Source organism: Anomaloglossus baeobatrachus, chromosome 5 (assembly GCF_048569485.1).
Source record: "Anomaloglossus baeobatrachus isolate aAnoBae1 chromosome 5, aAnoBae1.hap1, whole genome shotgun sequence".
Taxonomy (NCBI): Eukaryota; Metazoa; Chordata; class Amphibia; order Anura; family Aromobatidae; genus Anomaloglossus; species Anomaloglossus baeobatrachus.
This window is the reverse complement of record NC_134357.1, coordinates 78068726-78087851: the sequence shown is the minus strand read 5'-3', so window position 1 is coordinate 78087851 and position 19126 is coordinate 78068726. Positions and strand designations below refer to the sequence as shown.

Here is a 19126-nt window from a genome sequence, read left to right as displayed (position 1 = left end):
GCGTTGAGAAACATGTGATGGTGTCTCCGCAGGCCTTCTTGCTTTGAATATTTCCCAGGGGGCATTGCTCTAGAATCACTGCGTTGAGAAACACGTGATGGTGTCTCCGCAGTGGTGGATGTTGATCTCCCTAAGGTCAACCATCCTTGCTCACATAGTCTTTTACTAGGCAATGTCCCACTAGCCAGATTCCTACTCCACACTGATGAGGGGCAAATACCCGAAACGGCTGTCTGTGGATGGATACCATGTTTGGCATAGGTGGTCTCCTTGACTGGAGACTGCCCTTCCCGTGGTTGTTCCTTCCCGGTGAAAGACCTGGCTAGTTTCTTGCCAGCGTTGAGAAACATGTGATGGTGTCTCCGCAGGCCTTCTTGCTTTGAATATTTCCCAGGGGGCATTGCTCTAGAATCACTGCGTTGAGAAACACGTGATGGTGTCTCCGCAGTGGTGGATGTTGATCTCCCTAAGGTCAACCATCCTTGCTCACATGGAAAACAAAACTAGGCCTCCGGCGAAGCCGGGGGCCTAAATTTAATCGGCGAGGCCGACAAGCAGGCACCATCGGCGCGGTTCTCTGGCAAAAGCTGGAGAACCCGCCGGAAAAGTTAAAACAATCACATACAGCATACTCTCCCCATACAATAAAGAACCGGGACCCCCAACATAAACGTCTCAGGTACTTAGCTGCTGAGACGCAGGGCCATGTCCCTGGGTATGAGTGCTCCGGTCCAACAGAATCCTCAAGGGGCTGTGGATGGAGACCGGACTCCTGCCAGGCATGGAGACCGTGCTGGCTCCCACTTCAAGCCAGAGCCCAGAAGGGATGGTGAAGGAGCGCGGCATGTAAGGCTTCAGCCTTGTAAATCAACCTTAACAACACCGCCGACACAGTGGGGTGAGAAGGGACATGCCGGGAGTCCAGACATTGACCCGCTTTTCTTCCAACTCTTTCCAAAAGTCAAACAAATCAGATGAGAATGCATGTGTGGATGTATGCCTCCTGACACAAAGCAATAAACTGGGACTGGCTACCAGGGGGTGTATAAGCTCAGAGGGAGGAGCTACACTTTTAAGTGTAGTACTTTGTGTGTCCTCCGGAGGCAGAAGCTAAACACCCATGGTCTGGGTCTCCCAAAGGAACGATAAAGAAATAAATAAATATACACATATTTGGTATAGCCGCGTTCAGAAATGCCCGATCTATCAAAATATAAAATCAATTAATCTGATTGGTAAACGGCGTAGTGGCAAAAAAATTCCAAACGCCAAAATTACGTTTTTTGGTCGCCGCAAGTTTTACGCAAAATGCAATAACAGGCGATCAAAACGTTGCATCTGCGCAAAAATGGTACCATTATAAACGTCAGCTCGAGACGCAAAAAATAAGCCATCACTGAGCCATAGATCCCAAAAAATGAGAACGCTACGTGTTTCGGAAAATGGCGTAAAACGTGCGCCACTTTTATTGGACAAACTTGTGAATTTTTTTAACCCCTTAGATACAAGTAAACCTATACATGTTTGGTGTCTACAAACTCGCACCGACCTGAGGCATCACATAGATACATCAGTTTTATCATATAGTGAACACTGTGAATAAAACATCCCAAAAACTATTGTGCGATCACACTTTTTTTGCAGTTTTTCCACACTTGGAATTTTTTTGCTGTTTTCCAGTACAATATATGGTAAAACCTATGGTTTCATTTAAAAGTACAACTCGTCCCGCAAAAAACAAGCCCTCATATGGCAAGATTGACTGAATAAAAAAGAAGGGAATTTTGTTACTTACCGTAAATTCCTTTTCTTCTAGCTCCTATTGGGAGACCCAGACGATTGGGTGTATAGCTACTGCCTCCGGAGGCCACACAAAGCATTACACTAAAAAGTGTAAGGCCCCTCCCCTTCTGGCTATACACCCCCAGTGGGATCACTGGCTCACCAGTTTTAGTGCAAAAGCAAGAAGGAGGAAAGCCAATAACTGGTTTAAACAAATTCACTCCGAGTAACATCGGAGAACTGAAAAACCGTTCAACATGAACAACATGTGTACCCGAAACAACCCAAAAATCCCGAAGGACAACAGGGCGGGTGCTGGGTCTCCCAATAGGAGCTAGAAGAAAAGGAATTTACGGTAAGTAACAAAATTCCCTTCTTCGTCGCTCCATTGGGAGACCCAGACGATTGGGACGTCCAAAAGCTGTCCCTGGGTGGGTAAAGAAATACCTCATGTTAGAGCTGCAAGACAGCCCTCCCCTACGAGGAGGCAACTGCCGCCTGCAGGACTCTTCTACCTAGGCTGGCGTCCGCCGAAGCATAGGTATGCACCTGATAATGTTTGGTGAAAGTGTGCAGACTCGACCAGGTAGCTGCCTGGCACACCTGTTGAGCCGTAGCCTGGTGTCGTAATGCCCAGGATGCACCCACGGCTCTGGTAGAATGGGCCTTCAGCCCTGAAGGAACCGGAAGCCCAGCAGAACGGTAGGCTTCAAGAATTGGTTCTTTGATCCATCGAGCCAGGGTGGCCTTAGAAGCCTGCGACCCTTTGCGCTGACCAGCGACAAGGACAAAGAGTGCATCCGAACGGCGCAAGGGCGCCGTGCGGGAAATGTAGATTCTGAGTGCTCTCACCAGATCTAACAAATGTAAATCCTTCTCATACCGATGAACTGCATGAGGACAAAACGAAGGCAAGGAGATATCCTGATTAAGATGAAAAGAGGATACCACCTTCGGGAGAAACTCCTGAATGGGGCGCAGCACTACCTTGTCCTGGTGGAAGACCAGGAAGGGAGTCTTGGATGACAGCGCTGCCAGCTCAGACACTCTCCGAAGAGATGTGATCGCTACCAGAAAAGCCACGTTCTGGGATAGTCTAGAAAGTGAAAACCTCCCTCAGAGGCTCGAAGGGCGGCTTCTGGAGGGCAACTAGTACCCTGTTCAGATCCCATGGATCTAACGGCCGCTTGTACGGGGGCACGATATGGAAAACCCCCTGTAGGAACGTGCGCACCATAGGAAGGCGTGCCAAACGCCTCTGAAAAAAGACGGATAGCGCCGATACCTGACCTTTAAGGGAGCCGAGCGCCAAACCTTTTTCTAACCCAGATAGCAGGAAAGAAAGAAAGGTAGGCAATGCAAATGGCCAGGGAGACACTCCCTGAGCAGAGCACCAGGATAAGAATATCCTCCACGTTCTGTGGTTCTTAGCGGACGTGGGCTTCCTAGCCTGTCTCATGGTGGCAACGACCCCGTGGAATAATCCTGAAGACGCTAGGATCCAGGACTCAATGGCCACACAGTCAGGTTCAGGGCCGCAGAATTCCGATGGAAAAACGGCCCTTGGGACAGTAAGTCTGGTCGGTCTGGTAGTGCCCACGGTTGGCCGACCGTGAGCTGCCACAGATCCGGATACCACGCCCTCCTCGGCCAGTCTGGGGCGACGAGTATGACGCGGCTGCAATCGGATCTGATCTTGCGTAGCACTCTGGGCAAGGGTGCCAGAGGTGGAAACACATAAGGGAGCCGGAACTGCGACCAATCTTGCGCTAGGGCGTCTGCCGCCAGCGCTCTTTGATCGCGAGACCGTGCCATGAAGGTTGGGACCTTGTTGTTGTGCCGGGACGCCATTAGGTCGACGTCCGGCCTTCCCCAGCGGCGACAGATTTCCTGAAAACACGTCCGGGTGAAGGGACCATTCCCCTGCGTCCATGCCCTGGCGACTGAGGAAGTCTGCCTCCCAGTTTTCTACGCCGGGGATGTGAACTGCGGATATGGTGGAGGCCGTGGCATCCACCCACATCAGAATCCGCCGGACTTCCTGGAAGGCTTGCCGACTGCGTGTCCCCCCTTGGTGATTGATGTATGCCACCGCTGTGGAGTTGTCCGATTGAATTCGGATCTGCTTTCTTTCCAGCCACTGCTGGAAGGCTAGTAGGGCAAGATACACTGCTCTGATTACCAGAACATTGATCTGAAGGGTGGACTCCTGCTGAGTCCACGGACCCTGAGCCCTGTGGTGGAGAAAAACGCTCCCCACCCTGACAGACTCGCGTCTGTCGTGACCACCGCCCAAGACGGTGGTAGGAAGGATCTTCCCTGTGATAATGAGGTGGGAAGAAGCCACCATTGCAGAGAGTCCTTGCCGTCTGTGAAAGGGATACTTTCCTGTACAGGGATGTTGACTTCCCGTCTCATTGGCGGAGAATGTCCCATTGAAGTGAACGCAGATGAAACTGCGCAAACGGAACCGCCTCCATTGCCGCCACTATCTTCCCGAGGAAGTGCATGAGGCGTCTTAAGAAGTGCGACTGACCTTGAAGGAGAGTCTGCACCCCAGTCTGTAGTGACCGCTGCTTGTCCAGCGGAAGCTTCACTACCGCTGAGAGGGTATGAAACTCCATGCCAAGATACGTTAGTGATTGGGTCGTGACAGGTTTGACTTTGAGAAGTTGATGATCCACCCGAACGTCTGGAGAGTCTCCAGCGCAACATTCAGGCTGAGTTGGCATGCCTCTTGAGAGGGTGCCTTGACAAGTATATCGTCCAAGTAAGGGATCACAGAGTGTCCCTGTGAGTGCAAGACTGCTACCACTGCCGTCATGACCTTGGCGAACACCCGTGGGGCTGTCGCCAGCCCGAATGGCAGAGCTACGAACTGAAGCTGGTCGTTTCCTATCACGAAATGTAGAAAAACATTGGTGCTCTGTAGCAATCGGCACGTGGAGATAAGCATCTTAGATGTCTATTGATGCTAGGAAATTTCCTTGAGACATTGAGGCAATGACGGAGCGGAGGGTATCATCCGGAACCGCCTGGCCTCCACGTGCTTGTTGAGCAGTTTTAGGTCCAGAACGGAACGGAAAGAGCCATCCTTGTTTGGCACCACAACCAGATTGGAGGAAAACCGTGTCTTGTTCCTGAAGAGGAACCGGGATTACCACTCCTTCTGCCTGCAGAAGAGCATCTGCTCGGTGGGGAGGTGGGGACGTTCTGAAGAATCGAGTCGGAGGACGAGAACAGAACTCTGTCCTGTGCACGTGGGCACACTGTCCCTCACCCACCGGTCTGTGACCTGTGGCAGCTAAATGTCGCCAAAGGCGAGCGAGTCTGCCATCAACCGCGGATGCGGAAAGATGAGAGAGCTGAGAGTCATGAGGAGACCGCCTTGGTAGCGGTTCCTCCGGCTGCCTTCCTTGGGCGTGATTGAGCCCGGCCGGCAGCTGAGCCCCTCTGAGGCTTTTCAGCCCTTTTGGACGAGGACAATTGGGACCTGCCCGAGCCTGGGAAGGACCGAAACCTCGGCTGTCCTTCCAGGACAGCATTAATAGGGTAAGTCGCAATGCAGACATTGCGAGGTTACGGACGCCCCTGCGGCACAGATGTACTTGTGCTCAAGACCAGCTGCGCAAGAACAGCTGAAAAGCTTAGGGTGCCCATACGGCTGTGAATGCCGGAGCAACCGACACGCCGATAGCCTCACAGACAGATTTCAACCAGAGTCCATCTGTCTGTCAATGGCATCTGTAAGTGAAGTCCCATCTCCACTGCAACTATGGCTCTAGCCGCAAGCCTGGAGATTGGAGAATCCACCTTTGGACCCTGGGTCCAACGCCTGACCACGTCAGGGGGAAAGTGATAACGTGTATCCTTAATACGTTTGGAGAAAACGCTTATCTGGGAAGCGTGGTGTTCCTGGACTGCTTCTCTGCAGTCAGCGTGGCCAGAACAATACTCAATATACGTTTGAGCTTGAAATGGGACTTCTCCTGCTGTGAAGCTGACTCCTCCGCTGGGGGAGCTGAGGGAGAAAAGATCCAACATTCCATTGATGGACGCTATAGGATCATTCCTTATGGCGTCACCATCCGGTGTATCCGGAGTGAGAGCGGTGTCAGGATCAAAGTCCTGATGAGCTACGTCTACCTCATCATACAGAGAGCCTCCTGGGACCCCCCCGGAGCACCGATTTTTAATCCAAGTGAGGGTGGCCAGGGAGCAATGATCCAGATTGCCCATGGCCTGTCCGGACTGCAAGTCTCTATCCCATTGCAACTCCGTCCCTGTCCTTGGACAGGGTTGAGAGGTGGTTCTTTTGGCCACGTCAAGTAGAGACCCCGGCTGACCAAGTGCTACAGGGGAGCATTGCACCCAATGGGGAGCAGTGCCGTGGAACAGTATCACATGCAGCAAAAACAGCATCGAAAGCCTGTGTTGCTTATATGCTGCTGCCGACTTATAGAGCCAAGAATGGCGACCGTACAGTGCAATGTATATCATACAAGCATAAAGTACAAATGAACACTGCAGCACATGCAATACAAGCAGCATAGAAAGCCTGCTTTTCTGCTGCTGTAGACTAGCCATCTAGGGGAATATAGCCCAGAATAGCGACCATACAGTGCAATGTATAGCATACAAGCATAAGTACAAATGAACACTGCAACACCTGCAATACAAGCAGCATAGAAAAAAACCTGTGCCTCAGCACCCTTGCTTTTCTGCTGCTGTAGTCTAGCCATTCTATGGCGAATATAGCCAAGACTAGTGACCGTACAGTGCAGTGTATAGCATACAAGCATAAATACACATGAACACTTCAGTACGTGCAATACAAGCAGCATAGAAAGCCTGTGCCGTAGCACCCATGCTTTCCTGCTGCTGATGTGTCGCCATCTAAGAGGGCATATAGCCCGAAATAGCGACCTATGCAGTGTACTTAAATACAAATAGACAAACTGCGGTATTTAGTGTCAGCACCCCAGGTGCCGCTTACCGCCCGCCTATAAGCGGGTGTGTGGTCGCCCTATTCCTGTTGGTTGCCCAGAGTCCGTTCTCTCAGCTCGGGCTGCAGGAATGGCTGCCGGCGTCCTTCTCCGGCTCGTGTGAGTAGGGGCGGGCCGTGGGCGTGCCCCAAGTCAGAGCGGGAAACCGGCGTCCCACAGTGTCTAGTGAGAGGGCTGGAGCATGTAAATAAGGCTCCAGCCCTCGGCGCTGCTGACTGTACAGCGTCTCTCCCCTACCCTGATTGACAGGGTGGGGGCGGGAACGAAGCTGAGCTAGGCCGCAAAAGCCGGGGACTGGATTTATGAGCGCCGCCGCCGTAAAAGCGCGGTCGGCGCTAAGTCCCCGGCGCACTACAAGTCCCAGCCGCGCCGCCGCTCCCGGAGCGTCCGGCGCGGTAGTTCCCAATAAATAAAGTCACTCAGCTAGGCTGCAGTGACTGTAACCCTTTACTGTCCCCGGCGCACTAGCACACCCAGCAAGTCTGGAGTGTGCTGTGCCTGTGTGTACGGGGACACAGAGTACCTGAATGGTGCAGGGCCATGTCCCTGAACGGCACTCCCGCTCCACATCCAGCAGGTTCAATGGGTCTGTGGATGGAGCCCGGCCTCAGGGCTTTGGGGCCGGTAAGATCCCACTTCCTCAGAGCCCCTCAGGGGGATGGGGAAGGAAAACAGCATGTGGGCTCCAGCCGCCGTACCAGCAATAGGTACCTTCAACCTTACAAACCACCAGTGGGGTGAGAAGGGAGCATGCTGGGGGCCCTATATGGGCCCTCTTTTCTTCCATCCGATATAGTCAGCAGCTACTGCTGACTAAACAGTGGAGCTATGCGTGGATGTCTGACCTCCTTCGCACAAAGCCGAAAACTGGTGAGCCAGTGATCCCACTGGGGGTGTATAGCCAGAAGGGGAGGGGCCTTACACTTTTTAGTGTAATGCTTTGTGTGGCCATTGGGAGACCCAGACGATTGGGTGTATAGCTACTGCCTTCCGGAGGCCACACAAAGCATTACACTTGTGTCATGTCCAAAACTGACCACTTTACCATTCATATTGTAGTTTTGGACATGACACAAGTCAGGTACAGAATATGTTTTTAACTTTAGTAGGTTAGGGACTGTCTCAGATGGGTACACCGTGACGAGGTGAGACAGCTTCTTACCTTTTTGCAAAAATGTATATACTAAGTACCCTGTTATTAAGCACTTGCAATTTATTTATTTATAGTCAGGGTATTTTTCCTACAATTTTTCTCCTTTGGTTTTTTTCTAGTCTTGAGGCTGCAATTCACATGCTTGTAATGTTGCATGTTTATTGAACCTTTGTTACAGCTCAGTTTTTTTGTGTTTTAAGTTCACACTTAAGTTGTTTTGCATCAGTCACAATCCGTCGCCTAGAGGAATTACGGTATCCTGCAAAATATTTTGCAGGAATCCTGTTTTTTCCCCATAGACTTCTATTAGTGACGGATTGTGACTGATGATGCTGCATTGCATCCGCTGCGTCGCGGTCAGTCGTTTTTTTAATTGACCGCACGGGCGGGAGCAATGCAGCCTGTAGCGTTTTTTGAGCAGCACGATCCATAGGATTTTGCTGCGCATGCTTTCTCTGGCTCCCTGCCCCCGTAACCAGGATAAACATCGGGTAACCAAGCAATGCGCTTTGGTTAGTTACCCGATATTTACAGTGGTTACGGGTGCAGGGAGCCAGCGCTAAGCGGTGTATGTTGGTAACCAAGATAAATATCGGGTAACCAAGCAATAAGTGCTTTGCTTTTAGTTACCCGATATTTACCCTGGATACAGTGTGCAAGGAGGCCGAGACTTCCCCACTCGCCTCCGCCCCCTCCCGCACTCTGTGTGTGTACACACCCACACACACACACACTCACTTGTCCCCAGCCCTGCAGTCCCCGCGGAACTGATGTCCTCAGCTCCACAGCCCCGCTCGGCTCCGCCCCCTCGCGCTCCGCTCCCTTCCGCACTCCGCATGTAGACACACACACACGTCCCCAGCCATGCAGACCGCGGCACTGACGTCTCTCCGCTCCGCCCCCCGAACTCCGCGCGCGCCTCCCCCCGATGAACTCCGCGCCCTCCCCCCCCCCGACGAACTCCGCGCCCCCCCCGAACTCCACGCCCCCGCCCCCTCCCCCCCGAACTCCGCGCGCCCGCCCCCCCCCGAACTCCGCGCCCACCCCCCCCCCGAACTCCGCGCCCACCCACCCCCCCCGAACTCCGCGCGCCCCCCCCCCGAACTCCGCGCGCCCTCCCCCCCGAACTCCGCGCGCCCCACCCCCCCGAACTCCGCGCGCCCACCCCCCCCGAACTCCGCGCCCACCCCCCACCCCCCAAACTCCGCGCCCACCCCCCCGAACTCCGCGCGCTTCCCCCCCCCCGAACTCCGCGCCCCCCCGAACTCCGCGCGCACCCCCCCCCCCCCGAACTCCGCGCGCTTCCCCCCCCCCGAACTCGCCCCCCCCGAACTCCGCGCCCCCACCCCCCCCCACCCCCGAACTCCGCGCCCCCCCCCCCCCCCCCGAACTCCGCGCGAACCCCCCCCCCCGAACTCCGCGCGAAACCCCCCGAACTCCTCCCCCGAACTCCCGCGCGCAACCCCCCCCCCCCCGAACTCCCCCCCGAACTCCGCGCGAAAACCCCCCCCCCCCCACCCCCGAACTCGCGCGAAACCCCCCCGAACTCCGCGCGCTTCCCCCCCCCGAACTCCGCGCGCTTCCCCCCCCCCGAACTCCGCGGGCCCCCCCCGAACTCCGCGGCCCCCCCCCACCCCCCCCCGAACTCGCGCCCCCCCCCCCGAACTCCGCGGCCCCCCCCCCCCAACTCCGCGCAGCGCACCCCCCCGAACTCGCGCAAACCCCCCCCGAACTCCGCGCAAACCCCCCCCCCCCGAACTCCGCGCGCCCCCCCCCCCCGAACTCCGCGCCCCCCCCCCCCGAACTCCGCGCGCGCGCACCCCCCCCGAAACTCCGCGCGCGCGCGCCCCCCCCCCGAACTCCGCGCGCGCGCCCCCTCCCCCGAACTCCGCGCGCGCCCCCCCCCCACCCCGAACTCCGCGCAAAACCCCCCCCCCCGAACTCCGCGCAACCCCCCCCCCCCCGAACTCCGCGCGCCGCCGCCCCCTCCCCCCCCCCGAACTCCGCGCGCCGCGCCTCCCCGAACATCGCGCGCGTGCCCCCCCCCCCGAACTCGCGCGCGCGCCCCCACCCCCCCCGAACTCCCGCGCGCGCCCCCCCCACACCCGAACTCCGCGCAAAACACCCCCCCCCGAACTCCGCGCACAACCCCCCCCCCCCCGAACTCCGCGCGCGCCGCCCCCCCCCCGAACTCCGCGCGCGCCCCCCCCCCCCGAACTCCGCGCAAACCCCCCCCCCCCCGAACTCCGCGCGAAACCCCCCTCCCCCGAATTCCTCCCCCCCCCCCGAACTCCGCGCGCTTCCCCCCCAACTACGCGCGGCGACGTCCTCCTCCCCCCCCCCGAACTCCGCGCCCCCCCCCCGAACTCCGCGCCGCCTCCCCCCCCCCGAACTCCGCGCAAAACCCCCCCGAACTTCCGCGCAAAACCCCCCCCCCCCCCGAACTCCACGCGAAACCCCCCCCCCTCCCCCGAATTCCCCCCCCCGAACTAAGCGCGCTTCCCCCCCAACTACGCGCGGCGACGTCCTCCCCCCCCCCCCGAACTCCGCGCCCCCCCACCCGAACTCCGCGCCGCCCCCCCCCCCGAACTCCGCGCAAAACCCCCCCCGAACTCCGCGCAACACCCCCCCCCCCCCCGAACTCCACGCGAAACCCCCCCCTCCCCCGAACTTCCCCCCCCCGAACTAAGCGCGCCCCCCCCCCCCCGAACTACGCGCGGCGACGTCCTCCCCCCCCCCCAGGACTCCGCGCGCTACCCCCTAACTCCGCGCGCTCCCCCCTAACTCCGCGCGCTCTCCCCCCCTAACTCCGCGCGCATCCCCCCCTAACTCCGCGCGCTCCCCCCTAAACTCCCGCGCGCTCCCCCTAACTCGCGCGCTCCCCCCCTAACTCCGCGCGCTCCCCCCCTAACTCCGCGCGCTCCCCCCTAACTCCGCGCAGCTCCCCCCCTAACTCCGCGCGCTCCCCCCCTAACTCCGCGCGCTCCCCCCTAACTCCACGCGAAACCCCCCCCCCTCCCCCGAATTCCCCCCCCCCGAACTAAGCGCGCCCCCCCCCCCCGAACCTACGCGGCGGCGACGTCCTGCGCGCTCCCCCTAACTCCGCGCGCTCCCCCCCTAACTCCGCGCGCTCCCCCCCTAACTCCGCGCGCCTCCCCCCCTAACTCCGCGCGCTCCCCCCTAACTCCGCGCGCTCCCCCTCTAACTCCGCGCGCTCCCCCCTAACTCCGCGCGCTCACCCCCTAACTCCGCGCGCTCCCCCCTAACTCCGCGCGCTCCCCCCTAACTCCGCGCGCTCCCCCCTAACTCCGCGCGCTCCCCCCTAACTCCGCGCGGCGCTCCCCCCTAACTCCGCGCGCTCCCCCCCTAACTCCGCGCGCTCCCCCCTAACTCCGCGCGCTCCCCCCTAACTCGCGCGCTCCCCCCTAACTCCGCGCGCTCCCCCCTAACTCCGCGCGCTCCCCCTAACTCCGCGCGCTCCCCCCTAACTCCGCGCGCTCCCCCCCTAACTCCGCGCGCTCCCCCCCTAACTCCGCGCGCTCCCCCCCTAACTCCGCGCGCCTCCCCCCTAACTCCGCGCGCTCCCCCCCTAACTCCGCGCGCTCCCCCCCTAACTCCGCGCGCTCCCCCCCCTAACTCCGCGCGCTCCCCCTAACTCCGCGCGCTCCCCCTAACTCCGCGCGCTTCCCCCTAACTCCGCGCGCTTCCCCCTAACTCCGCGCGCTTCCCCCTAACTCCGCGCGCTTCCCCTAACTCCGCGCGCTTCCCCTAACTCCGCGCGCTTCCCCCTAACTCCGCGCGCTTCCCCTAACTCCGCGCGCTTCCCCTAACTCCGCGCGGTTCCCCTAACTCGCGCGCACCGCGCGCTTCCCCCCCGAACTCCACGCGCTTCCCCCGAACTCCGCGCGGCCCGCCCCCCCCCCCCTCTCCCCCGAACTCCGCTGTGAAGCACAGATCGCTGTGTGTGACAGCGAGAGAGCAACAACTGAATGTGCAGGCAGCAGGAGCCGGCTTCTGCGGAGGCTGGTAACCAATGTAAACATCGGGTAACCAAGAAGCCCTGTCCTTGGTTACCCGATATTTACCTTTGTTACCAGCCTCCGCCGCTCTCACTGTCAGTGCCGGCTCCTGCTCTGTGCACATTTAGCTGCAGCACACATCGGGTTAATTAACCCGATGTGTGCTGTAACTAGGAGAGCAAGGAGCCAGCGCTAAGCAGTGTTCGCTGCTCCCTGCTCTGTGCACATTTAGCTGCAGCACACATCAGGTAATTAACCCGATGTGTGCTGTAACTAGGAGAGCAGGGAGCCAGCGCTTAGTGTGCGCTGCTCCCTGTTCTCTGCACGTGTAGCTCCGTACGGTGGTAACCAAGGTAAATATCGGGTTGGTTACCCGATTATTTACCTTAGTTACCAAGCGCAGCATCTTCCACGCGGTGCTGGGGGCTTGTCACTGGGGTGCTGGTGAGCTCACCAGCAACTCGTGTAGCGACGCTCCAGCGATCCCTGCCAGGTCAGGTTGCTGGTGGGATCGCTGGAGCGTCGCAGTGTGACATCTCACCAGCGACCTCCTAGCAACTTACCCAGCGATCCCTATCGTTGTTGGGATCGCTGGTAAGTTGCTTAGTGTGACGGTACCTTTATAGTAGTCGGGCTGACTTCCCCGGTCATTGTACTCACTTATCAAAGAAAGATTTGGCTTCACTTTCATGCTGGTTGTAGACAAGCTCCAGATACATGTGTACAAACAGTGGGTAGAATAACTGAGACAGCTCCGCACGGTGACAGTCCAGGACAGACTCAATGAACCTCTTCAGGCCACTGTAATAATCCTCGTACAGGGCTGGATCCCCTTGCTGGGTGTATGCAGAAAGGACAGCACTGACGTCCGGCTGATCTTGGGGGGCCGCTAATCAGTGGAACTGAAGAGAGAAAAATAAAATCCAGATGGTTACAATGACATATGAAAGCTTTATGTAACTACTCCGAATACAAACTGACCATCAAGGCAACCGGCCTGTAAAGAGAATCCGTCAGCCGATTCATTCTGCCCAAAAACCCGAGCAGCACATGGAGCCTGGATGTGTGATTGCAGCCAGACCGTGCTGGAGAGAAGATGAATCTGCCACGGCTGCTCTCCGCTCCAGGTGATTGACAGGTTCCACCAATGAGAGTACAAACGTGGAGACCTGTCAATCACCCGAAGCGGGGAGAAGATTCATCTGGCCTCTCCTGGCAGGATCTTCAAACTAGGATTTCTCTGAAATGCTGGAGTGCGTCACAGAAATACACCCCTGAACTCCGAGTATGAGCAAAATAAGGCTACTTTCACACATCCGGTTTTTGCTCTGCGGCACAATACTGCGCTCTGCAGAAAAAACGCAACCTTTTTTTTGCATAGACTTACATTAGTGCCGTATTGTGCCACATGGGCTTGCGTTCGGTCCGTTTTTTGCCGCATGTGGCAGATTTAGCCGATGCGGCGGCCGGATGGAACGTTCCCTGGCACGTTTTTTGCTCCGGCAAAAAAAACGCATTGCGCCGCATTCGGCCGCTGCGGCGCATTTTTCAATGCATGCCTATGGACACCGGATGCGGCGCGATGCGAAAAAAAACGCATCCGGCCGCCGCATGCGGTTTCTTCCACTGCGCATGCTCAGTAGCGTGCCACAACCGGAAAAAAACGGACGGGCCGCATGTAAAAACATATGCAAAGGATGCGTTTTTTTCGCCGCATCCGTTGCATAGGTTTCACAGCCGGATTGAGCCGCACTGCTCAAACCGGATGTGTGAAAGTAGCCTAACTCAGATCCCCAAGTGCGCCGGAATTCAATAAAACTATGCCAGCGAGTCCCCACTCACCATTCCCAGAGGCCCTCGCTTCCCCCACTCACATTTCCCCTTTCCCAACTCTCACCAGCACCACACCGCTCCGTCTTTTCCCAGCTCACCGCTCACCTTTCCAGGCTCCACCTTTCCCCCAGCACCACCACACTCACATTTCCCTTTTTCCTCCTCTCACCTGGCCTGCTCTACCCAGAGCCCCCTCACCGGCCCTGCAGATGGCGGCCGTCCCCACCTCTCGCCGATTCCCCTCTCACCTCTCCCCGGCGCCCCCTCTCGCTGATTCCCCTCTCACCGGCGCCCCCTCTCGCTGATTCCCCTCTCACCGGCGCCCCCTCTCGCTGATTCCCCTCTCACCTCTCCCCGGCGCCCTCTCGCTGATTCCCCTCTCACCTCTCCCCGGCGCCCCCTCTCGCTGATCCCCCTCTCACCTCTCCCCGGCGCCCCCTCTCGCTGATCCCCCTCTCACCTTTCCCCGGCGCCCCCTCTCGCTGATCCCCCTCTCACCTTTCCCCGGGTCCCCTCTCGCTGATCCCCCTCTCACCTTTCCCCGGCGCCCCCTCTCACCTTTCCCCGGCGCCCCCTCTCACCTTTCCCCGGCGCCCCCTCTCGCTGATCCCCCTCTCACCTTTCCCCGGCGCCCCCTCTCGCTGATCCCCCTCTCACCTCTCCCTGGCGCCCCCTCTCGCCTCTCCCCGGCGCCCCCTCTCGCCGGCGCCCCCTCTCGCCGATCCCCCTCTCTCCTTTCCCTGATTCCCCTCTCACCTCTCCCCGGCGCCCCCTCTCGCTGATTCCCCTCTCACCTCTCGCTGATCCCCCTCTCACCTTTCCCCGGCGCCCCCTCTCGCTGATCCCCCTCTCACCTTTCCCCGGCGCCCCCTCTCGCTGATTCCCCTCTCACCTCTCCCCGGCGCCCCCTCTCGCTGATTCCCCTCTCACCTCTCGCTGACCCCCCTCTCACCTTTCCCCGGCGCCCCCTCTCGCTGATCCCCCTCTCACCTTTCCCCGGCGCCCCCTCTCGCTGATCCCCCTCTCACCTTTCCCCGGCGCCCCCTCTCGCTGATCCCCCTCTCACCTTTCCCCGGCGCCCCCTCTCGCTGATCCCCCTCTCACCTTTCCCCGGCGCCCCCTCTCGCTGATCCCCCTCTCACCTTTCCCCGGCGCCCCCTCTCGCTGATCCCCCTCTCACCTTTCCCCGGCGCCCCCTCTCGCTGATCCCCCTCTCACCTTTCCCCGGCGCCCCCTCTCGCTGATCCCCCTCTCACCTTTCCCCGGCGCCCCCTCTCGCTGATCCCCCTCTCACCTTTCCCCGGCGCCCCCTCTCGCTGATTCCCCTCTCACCTCTCCCCGGCGCCCCCTCTCGCTGATTCCCCTCTCACCTCTCGCTGATCCCCCTCTCACCTTTCCCCGGCGCCCCCTCTCGCTGATCCCCCTCTCACCTTTCCCCGGCGCCCCCTCTCGCTGATTCCCCTCTCACCTCTCGCTGATCCCCCTCTCACCTTTCCCCGGCGCCCCCTCTCGCTGATCCCCCTCTCACCTTTCCCCGGCGCCCCCTCTCGCTGATCCCCCTCTCACCTTTCCCCGGCGCCCCCTCTCGCTGATCCCCCTCTCACCTTTCCCCGGCGGCCCCTCTCGCTGATCCCCCTCTCACCTTTCCCCGGCGGCCCCTCTCGCTGATCCCCTCTCACCTTTCCCCGGCGCCCCCTCTCGCTGATCCCCCTCTCACCTTTCCCCGGCGCCCCCTCTCGCTGATCCCCCTCTCACCTTTCCCCGGCGCCCCCTCTCGCTGATCCCCCTCTCACCTTTCCCCGGCGCCCCCTCTCGCTGATCCCCCTCTCACCTTTCCCCGGCGCCCCCTCTCGCTGATCCCCCTCTCACCTTTCCCCGGCGCCCCCTCTCGCTGATTCCCCTTTCACCTTTCCCCGGCGCCCCCTCTCGCTGATTCCCCTCTCACCAATCCCCCTCTCTCCTTTCCCCGGCGCCCCCTCTCCCCGGCGCCCCCTCTCGCTGATCCCCTTCTCACCTTTCCCCGGCGCCCCCTCTCACCTTTCCCCGGTGCCGCCGCTCCGGCCCCGCTGTTGGCCGCTCCCGCGCTCCCCGCCGTCACCCGGCTCAGCAGTGTCTGCTCGGCGCCGTCCTGCTCGCTGCGCTGCTCGGGGCTGAGGCTCTGCGCGTCCTCTCCGTCCTGGATCCCGGTCTCCCGCAGCAGGATGTCCGCAGACTCCTTCAGGTTACTTTTCTTGAGGAATTGCAGCACAGCCAGCAGCGTCTGCCGGTCCGGGGCGTCCGTGCTCCCCGCCTGTGGAGTGACCGCTGCCGGGGCCGCAGCCGGGGGACTCGGGGGCTTCGGAGAAACTCCATTCCCGTTCCCGAGCGCCGCCTCCTCATTGTCGGTACACCCCGGGGTCTCCTGCTTCACGTCCTCCAGGAGCTCGGGTTCCGCCTTCACCGACACACTGGCCTCATCTGGCGGCGCCGCCATCTTGGAGCGGGAGTTTATTCTTTACGACGTCGCGTTTTACGTTTCCATGGGCGTGGTTATGGTCACTTCCGGGGGGCTGGTGGCCGCTGACAGGAGGAGAGGTGGAGGGAGGCGCAGTCAGGAGGAGGGCGGGGGTCAGCAGCGCATGGGTTCTGTCATTGCAGCTGCCATTATTAACCCCCTTAGAACTAGATGGAAATCATCCACACTGGACATGTCATTTTATTGCTTTTCTTTTCCCCTTTCCTTTCATGAGTGGTGACTTTTGTATCTCTCCGTGCACAGCCGGGTGAAGGCTTCATTTCCGTATGACAAGTTATGGTTTTCAATGGCACCAGTGGCATAGCAACTTTTTTTGCCGCCCCCCTCCGTTGGCCGTCGATAATCCAGAAATCTTCAAAAATCCGGATAGTCATCAAAATATTTATTTTTCATGGAACTACAATCAAAGATCTAATTGTAGACTGCTGCTATTAGTCCTAGACTTTCACCTTTTTACACACATATGTAGGCCTATCATACACACACACAGCTCTGCTGCATACATACAGACACACAGCTCTGCTACATACATACACACACAGCTCTGCTGCATACATACAGACACACACACAGCTCTGCTACATACATACAGACACAGCTCTGCTGCATACATACAGACACACAGCTCTGCTGCATACATACAGACACACAGCTCTGCTACATACATACACACACAGCTCTGCTGCATACATACAGACACACACACACAGCTCTGCTACATACATACAGACACAGCTCTGCTGCATACATACAGACACACAGCTCTGCTGCATACATACAGACACACACACAGCTCTGCTGCATACATACAGACACACACAGCTCTGCTGCATACATACAGACACACAGCTCTGCTGCATACATACACACACACAGCTCTGCTGCATACATACAGACACACACAGCTCTGCTGCATACATACAGACACACAGCTCTGCTGCATACATACAGACAGACACACAGCTCTGCTACATACATAGACACACACAGTTCTACTGCATACATACAGACACACACACACACAGCTCTGCTGCATACATACAGACACACACAGCTCTGCTGCATACATACAGACAGAACCACAGCTCTGCTGCATACATACAGGCACACACACAGCTCTGCTGCATACATACAGACACACACACAGCTCTGCTACATACAGACACACACAGCTCTGCTGCATACATACAGACAGAACCACAGCTCTGCTGCATACATACAGGCACACACACAGCTCTGCTGCATACATACACACACAACTCTGCTACATACATACAGACACACAGCTTGCTACATACAGACACACACAGCTCTGCTACATACATACTGACACACACAGCTCTGCTACATACATACAGACACAGAGCTCTACTACTTACATACAGACACACAGCTCTGCTGCATACATACAGACACACACAGCTCTGCTGCATACATACAGACAGACAGCTCTGCTGGATACATATAGACACACACACAGCTCTCCGGCAGACAGACAGACACACAGCTCTGCTGCATACAGACACACACAGCTCTGCTACATACATAAAGACACACACAGCTCTGCTGCATACATACAGACAGACAGCTCTGCTGGATACATACAGACAGACAGCTCTGCTGGATACATTCAGCCAGACAGCTCTGCTGGATACATACAGACAGACACGCACAGCTCTACTGCATACATACAGACACACACACAACTGCTGCATACATACAGACAGAGACACACAACTCTGCTGCATACATTCAGACACACACAACTCTGCTGCATACATACAGACAGAACCACAGCTCTGCTGCATACATACAGGCACACACACAGCTCTGCTGCATATATACACACACAGCTCTGCTACATACATACAGACACACAGCTTGCTACACACAGACACACACATCTCTGCTACATACATACTGACACACACAGCTCTGCTACATACATACAGACACACAGAGCTCTACTACTTACATACAGACACACAGCTCTGCTGCATACATACAGACACACACAGCTCTGCTGCATACATACAGACAGACAGCTCTGCTGGATACATATAGACACACACACAGCTCTCCGGCAGACAGACAGACACACAGCTCTGCTGCATACAGACACACACACAGCTCTGCTACATACATAAAGACACACACAGCTCCGCTGCATACATACAGACAGCTCTGCTGGATACATACAGACAGACAGCTCTGCTGGATACATTCAGCCAGACAGCTCTGCTGGATACATACAGACAGACACGCACAGCTCTACTGCATACATACAGACACACACACAACTGCTGCATACATACAGACAGACAGAGACACACAACTCTGCTGCATACATTCAGACACACACAACTCTGCTGCATACATGCAGACACACACACACAACTCTGCTGCATACATACAGACAGACACACACAACTCTCCTGCATACATACAGACAAACACAACTCTGCTGCATACATACAGACACACACAGCTCTGCTGCATACATACAGACACACACACGGCTTTTGGGGGCCCACACACGTGGCTCTTGGGGGCCCACATACGCGGCTCTGGGGACCCACAGAGGCGGCTCTGGGGGGCCCACACACACAGCTCCGGGGGCCAGCACATACGGCTCCGGGGGGGGGGGGAAGAAGCCCATACAGCTCACTGGGGCCAGTTCATTGGGAACTCCGATGACCGAGGACGTCACTGCACAAACCGCTTGCTTAATACTCACCTGTCACCGGCGATGCTGTCCCCGCGATGCTCCGGCTTCCAGATCCTCAGTGCAGTGAATAATCAATGAATATAATGAGCG

The 19126-nt window shown here is 57.9% G+C and overlaps 1 protein-coding gene across 1 annotated transcript in view; it reads right to left on the bottom strand.

Annotated features, from left to right (window-relative positions):
* The window catches only part of TAF5 (TATA-box binding protein associated factor 5), a 73675-nt gene extending 57395 nt beyond the window's left edge, over positions 1-16280 (bottom strand). Inside the window, exons 1-3 of the mRNA XM_075352320.1 lie at positions 15808-16280; positions 13892-13898; positions 12621-12849 (exon numbers count right to left, since the gene is read on the bottom strand). Coding sequence (XP_075208435.1) covers positions 12621-12849; positions 13892-13898; positions 15808-16266 — 695 coding nt within the window. The 5' untranslated portion in view covers positions 16267-16280. The remainder of the gene's footprint in view (positions 1-12620; positions 12850-13891; positions 13899-15807) is intronic.
* Between the last annotated feature and the right edge of the window lie 2846 nt (positions 16281-19126).